Source organism: Anguilla anguilla, chromosome 6 (genome assembly GCF_013347855.1).
Source record: "Anguilla anguilla isolate fAngAng1 chromosome 6, fAngAng1.pri, whole genome shotgun sequence".
In the NCBI taxonomy this organism is placed as follows: domain Eukaryota; kingdom Metazoa; phylum Chordata; class Actinopteri; order Anguilliformes; family Anguillidae; genus Anguilla; species Anguilla anguilla.
In genome coordinates this window covers 8,504,076-8,510,511 of record NC_049206.1, presented here as the reverse complement: position 1 = coordinate 8,510,511, position 6,436 = coordinate 8,504,076, and the positions used below count along the sequence as shown (strand labels likewise).

The 6,436-nt window shown below is 40.8% G+C and overlaps 2 protein-coding genes across 2 annotated transcripts in view; one reads left to right on the top strand and one right to left on the bottom strand.

The window, feature by feature from the left end:
• Window positions 1-52: 52 nt before the first annotated feature.
• tmem53 (transmembrane protein 53) lies at window positions 53-2,552 on the bottom strand. The gene is made up of 3 exons (XM_035420837.1): window positions 2,351-2,552; window positions 1,920-2,023; window positions 53-1,833 (listed from the first exon to the last, which is right to left on the bottom strand). Exons 1-3 carry the CDS (start codon window positions 2,403-2,405, stop codon window positions 1,135-1,137), a joined length of 858 nt encoding a protein of 285 aa, XP_035276728.1. The 5' UTR covers window positions 2,406-2,552; the 3' UTR covers window positions 53-1,134.
• Window positions 2,553-5,444: 2,892 nt separating this feature from the next.
• tesk2 (testis associated actin remodelling kinase 2) overlaps window positions 5,445-6,436 on the top strand; it is a 43,472-nt gene continuing 42,480 nt past the window's right edge. The window contains 1 exon segment of the mRNA XM_035420921.1: window positions 5,445-6,030. The gene's annotated coding sequence lies outside the window, so the exon portion shown is untranslated.

Genomic DNA, 6,436 nt, shown 5'->3' with positions numbered 1-6,436 from the left:
AGAATGAGTTTACATTTGTGTGCAGACCCACTGAATACATAAATTCATAAAATTACATGAAAATATTTATTGACCACAAACAAGCACAAGCTCTTTATTTCTGACCCCATAACAAGCAATGTGCTAATCCTACTTGCTTTAATAGTGTTTAATTTATATACTAAATTTAATGTGCAGTCCCAACACTTTGTGTTCATTAACCTCGATGACCATACCCAGGTAGCTATTAAGTATTGATTTAACTAGATATCAAACTATACTTCCCATTCTGAGTGGCCTCGTTCACAATCAATATAACACCCAATGCTATTCACTGAACATTGAAACAAAGGGAATCCTAGTGGTAAGAAAACAAAATGTATTGTCTTCCTCAAATACACCAATATTTACTTTACATATACAACACAATAAACTTTATTTTCAGAAGGCACATCAATTAATCAAATAAATTATAAAACAAAATTAAATCACAGTCTCTCTGATTCTAATGAAATCTCACAATTTTTTTAAAGAAATGCTTTTACAAAGAGTTTTTAGTAGATTACCTTCAAAATTCATTTCACAATATCCACTATTATGTGCTGATATACAGGCATTTATCACCATAAGTGACAATTGATCCACTTCAATCCTCACAACCAAAGTTTCTGAGGTGTGTTATTACAGTAAAACATTAATGAGTAACTTTACAGTAGATTCACAAGAATTCCTTTAACATATTGAATGTCTAGACTGCTGCTATTAGAACCCTATATTCACACTATAAGCACAAGTGACTGAAGTCTTTCAATTCAACTGAGGTGCATGCAACTATAGCATCTTCTGCCAAGAGAACCTGGCACAATGCAGATGCTTGTCAAGAACCAGTTCACTTGGAATGTATTTGGAATTCTCAAATACACAAAAAAAAATCTTAATTGAAATTTAATTTTCATTAATTTTTGTGTGACTATATAATTACAGTGTCTGCTCTGAAATTTCCCTCCAAAAATATCAATTGTTCAGGAGGCTGGCCGTCACACAGTAAATTTGCCCACCCTGGAAAATGCCACTCAAGCTTAGCGCTGTGCTCCACAGCAAGGCGCAGTGTGAATATTATTAAGCCCGTCGAGGTCACGCAGGGTTAAGGGTGACTTAGTTCGCCACGGAGACGCGCTGTTTCTTCTGGGCGCCCGCAGTCGTCTGGGCGCACCTCGTCAGGAAAGCCAGGCACCGGCTGGAGTACTCCTCCGGGAAGTCGCGGAAATGGCTGACGTGGGCCGAGGTGCCGAAGTCAAAACTGTCCGCCCCCGCGCCCTTCCCCCGCACGACCTTCACCATCTGCTCCACGTCCCCGTGCCGGATCACCCGGTCCGCCCGGGAGTACAGGTACAGCTGGGGCCAGGCCGGCGGGCAGTCTCGCATGGCGTCGTAGTGGTTCTTGTGGATGTACTTGGTCACCGAGTACAGCACGACCCTCAGCAGGAACACCGCGAAGCCGAAGAGCCCCAGGAGGCAGTAGAGCACCACCGCGTTGGTGTTGGGTCCCAGCGCGGCCGTGATGGCGCGCAAGGCCCCCCTCACGTTTTGGCTTCCAGGGGCGCTGTCTACCACGGCCCCCACCACCCTGAGGGTGCTGAAGCGGCTATGGCTCCGCAGGAGCTCAGCCATGTACCGGTACAGCATGAAGCCCCCGTTGCTGAAAACGTGGAAGAAAACGGGGTTGTTCTCCACCTCGTAATCGTACAGAAGTTCCAGCAGTCTGAGGGCAATGGTGTTCAACTCTTTGTAGCCAAATGCCTCTGAAATAAAAACAGTCTTCAAGGGAGCTGTGTAGCGAACTGTAATGCAACCCTGTGGGGGTCAAGACAGAAGTGGGGTTAGGAAGTTACACTTTGGTTAACAATTGATTTGCCTCAAAAAAAGAGGCTTATACTGACCCTTTCATTGTAAATTGAGCTGTACTTTGTCAGATGCTTGTCTTTGCAGCCACCCCAGCCCAGCAGTACGACCACTGGCTCCTTTGATCCTTGCCAGTGTCTCTCTGTAAACACAAGGTTGACAGTGGTAACACAATACAGGAAACTGGACGAAGTGCAAAGTTTACTTAGACTTTTTTCATTGCATTCATTATTGACTTAAGAGAAACAATGGTATCTGTTATCTAACTGTTGTTGGAGATAACTGGAAAGCAACATTTGTTTGCCTTTTCGGATCATTTTGATCACTTAACCAGTTGAGAAAACGCAAATTAAACATACACAGCTAAATCAGACAATAGATTACTTCCTACCTAGCTAGTATTTGATAAATATAAAAAGTATCACTTGATGATGTAACACTAGCTAGCTAGAAAGCAAAATGATCTTACCCGTAACGAACGACTCTGGAAATACGATGTTGTAATCTATGTTGGCATCTCCCATAATGAACGTGCTTAAATCGCCAGTAACATTCGGTGTATTAGTTTATTTCTAGGTAGTTGGGCATAATACTGATATGCGACAATTGTTGCTCGGCAGGTGCTCGTTTTGTCTCAAACACGCCACTCTTCAACCTTTGTGGAGAAATGGTTTTACTTCCGGGTTCCAATGGGAGAGCGTTTTCAAAATAAAGGCCATACGAATGAGCGATTCATAGAAAAAAACTCAGTGAGAGCGAAGGAAAATATTTTTAACACATTGTATACGTTCCTCAAAGGGACGCGGAAATACTTTACTCACTTCTGTGAAGATTTAAAGAAGTTCTGCAAAGAAGAGTGGGCTAAAATTCCTCCACAACGATAAGAAAGACTTATATCAAATTATAAGATGCTTTTGGGTCCAGTTTTTACTACTAAAGGTGGTGAAACTAGTTATTATAGGTTTAAGTGGGTAATTACTTTTCCAATTGTATTTTTATGCTGACGGTTATATTTAAACTGTTCATTACACTAACTTCTAAGGGAGAGATAATGATTTCAATTTAATGAAAAAAGGCCACCACAGCTATAGATAGGCCTGCATTCGACCCCGGGCCTTTCCAATCGCATGGTGAGGAACACAGGGAACAGTCTACAGCCATTCCAGGTCGAAACAGTCAATATGAATAAGCATGTCTAAAGTTCTGAGACATGATTTTGGAATTGGTATACTACGATACGCTAGGGTAGCTGTAGACAAAGCCAACTGTGGGCCCTGTGGGTAGGCTGTCGCACGTGGGCCATCCCAGGATATTTTTTAATGTTTCTCGTGGAATACTTTAGAACAACCGTCCCAGGATGTTTTAAAATATTTTTTGTGGAATACTGTGTAAATATTTAGAAAGATTTCTCATGACTCATGAAAGACAGTACAAAACGTAAGCACTCGGACATGCACCTGCTCCCAGACGCGACCACGCTTGCTTACATTATGCCCTTCTTGTTAATAGCAAAATCGGTGGCTGGAATTAGGGAGCCATCAAAGGAAAGAATCAGATAAGGGGTTAACAAGCGAGACTCCAGAATCGGGAAATGAAACGGAAGGAAAACACAAATCTCATTGTGATTAACTCGATTAATAAGTGGTCGACGTATAGTGGGCCGCAATAATTTTTGAGTTGTTCAAATGGCCCGCGAACGACTGACACAGCGTAGACAACATGTGAAACTTAGCGTGAGATTCACAAAATGGGATGCCTGACCAATAATGACCACTAGATGGCAGTAAACGTTCTCTTTGAGTTCAGTTCCTTGCTACAATGAGTTGTAGCCTTTTAACCATACATTCCTTGGTGACCAGTTGGTGACCCACGGGGATATGCTCCACGTAAAAGGACAGACGTTTTTATTATTATAGCTTCATGTGAAATGCAGCAATTGTTTGACTTTCTTTTCTTTTCCATTAGTAGTAGTAGTAGCAGTCTTTTGTTGTTGTTTGTCAGTTAATATTATGTAATACACAGGTAAGGTAAAATTGCTAGAATTCTAACGGGACAGCCAAAAGGGTCCAGTTACTAGTTTAGACAGAAGATTTCAGTAGGTCTGATTTAAATTAACTTTTTTGGATTCTGATTGATCCGACAACTGCAGAAATTGTTATACCATTCTTATGCTGTGATAGTTTCTGGTCTCAGTGTTTCAAAGATAAAATAATATTGATGTGAAGTGTGACGTGCATAGTTCTCAACAACAGCATGACATTTAATCCACTCCAAAAGTGCAATACAGATCTTACTGGAATGGTGTTCATTGACCCTCCATAATGTAAAGATATAGATCTTTGAAGATTAATTATTTTATTCGGTAGTCTGTAGCTCATTCTTATGTTTCAGCTATCATCTGCCATGTTTGCCTGCACCAAGCAGGAGTTAACAGGGTGACTGGTTCAGTGTACTTCAGAGTTGGTAAATTCATGTCTTGGAGGGTTGCCATGTTTGCAGGTTTTTGTTCGTTGAATCAGCTGGCAGTTTAGGCTTTGGAAACCAAATATGTACCCTCTTTAACAGTCAGCTGCAAAAAAGTGCTCTCCACGACTAGAGTCAAACAACCCTTCCAATCCTCACAGAGTCTCCTTGTCAACATCAAAGTTCTGCAATATTGTCCACTTATCCAGGCCACAGTTTCATAATACAGCTTCAGACATTTGTGTGTACTGAGATCAACCACTTAAGATACAGTGCCCAGGGTTAATGTGGGAGGGAACGTGGCTTTCACACTTTAACTTTCAGTTGATCAGACCCACATGCTTTGTTGCCATTGTCATCACAAAGGAATCAATGATATTTATGACAGCTATTTACGACATCTTTGGAATGCCTTCCTCAAGAATCTGACAACTGCATAGTTTTGCGCTATCTTTATATCATTGTAGTAAGAACTATTACTGAAATACCTCTTATTGAAAATGTGTGGCTGTAGTGGGTGACATGGCATTGATTTTAGAAGCACAATCAACAGTTCCAGGTTTACATTGGCTGGGATTGTGTTCCCATCTTAAAATACTTGATTGAACACATTAACATTGGTTTGTTCCATGTTGTTGGCAACATGAGTTCCACGTGCATCACCTGACTGAGTTTGATTTCATTGGTATTTAAAAATGAGAAATTCCTTTGGTGCTGTTGTTGCTTCCAATTTACTTAGGATTTCAAGCCGGACTGACATTGAACTTTTCTGTTGTAAATAAAAGATTCAAAGCTCTTTCTTCATTCGTGTCAAATTCCTAATTCCCCAGCCTTGAGTTTATTGTACTTCATTACACATGGGACAAAGTTTTCGTGTTATCTGGCCTTGTGGTGTAATAATAATGGCGTTTAATCATTGGTCTAGTGAAAGACAAATTCAAAATTTTGATTCGTCCAAATAACACTTTATCAGTAATGACCCGCGACGTGTGTCGCCAGTTGCTTTGGCTATTGGGCAAACGTCGTTCAGTTAAAACTCCTTCCTTGGATGATTAGCCAACGCGGCTGTCAATCAGAACAGAAGCGGAGGTGGGTCAAATTGCAAGTTAGGTCCTTGGGGAGAGGCAAATGTTTGGAGAAGTCAAGACGCGATGTTTGGCGGCGTATGGAATAACAGTAAACACAGCGAATACGGACTTTTGTAGCTACCTAGTTAACAGATAAATCACTGAAGAGAAAACACAGACGAAGTAGAAGCAAGTCTTGTCTTATTTGATGCGCAGGAAAACGGAATAATTTATTTAACGAAATACAGCCAAGCAACCGATGATTTATTCCATTTATTTAGCTTGCTAACGAATGTGCAGACTGGCTGCGCATAAACAATGCAAATGAAAATACGCGAGCTAGCTTTCTAGCTAAGTCTGTACTTAACACTACAAACGCTAGTATTAGTTGTTTTCACTTGTTTGCTCGGCATAACATATTTTCTTCTAAAAGTAGTAAATGTTCCGTTTCTTCTGCTTTGCATTTCCCTTGTTTTATGAGGATTAGGAATAGTGCAAGCTAGTGTTAGATCGCTTGCTTACGGACGTGTTCGGATAATATGCCAGGCATTGGAGTGAAATGAGGCCCGGCGTCATCCCAATTCTAGTGTCGCTTGAACTACATCATGACAAAATCCAGGTAAGATATTGCTTTATCTATTTTAGCTAACTTTAGCTAGTAAAACGGCAACCTTCTGGCATTTTCAGAAAGAAAAAATGTTAGCTAGCTGCTATAATTAATTCGTGCCAGACATTAGCGACGATATTAATATCAGTATATATAGATTGTGCTGTCCGCCAGTGACATACTGAATTGTGTTAGCTAGCTGTTAACACTAGCGGATCATCGGCTGTTTTACTTTGAAGCTGGTGCAAGCTCTGTCGTTACGTTAACTACAGCCATGTTAACGTCGCCAACTTAGACCAACGTTAGTGCGTTGGTTTATCTAGCTCGTAGTCTAATGCTAACTTAGATAAGTTAAATATTTTATACGATACTGTGAACTATTGAACTTTGCCGTACACCAAGTGCATTTAACTAACTA

Excerpts from the sequence above, each read along its gene's own strand:
- tmem53 (XM_035420837.1), bottom strand. The coding sequence starts at position 2,405 with ATGGGAGATGCCAACATAGATTACAACATCGTATTTCCAGAGTCGTTC. Across the intron at positions 2,024-2,350 it reads TCCAGAGTCGTTCGTTACGG|AGAGACACTGGCAAGGATCA; the intron begins GTAAGATCATTT and ends TTGTGTTTACAG. Across the intron at positions 1,834-1,919 it reads GCTCAATTTACAATGAAAGG|GGTTGCATTACAGTTCGCTA; the intron begins GTCAGTATAAGC and ends TGACCCCCACAG.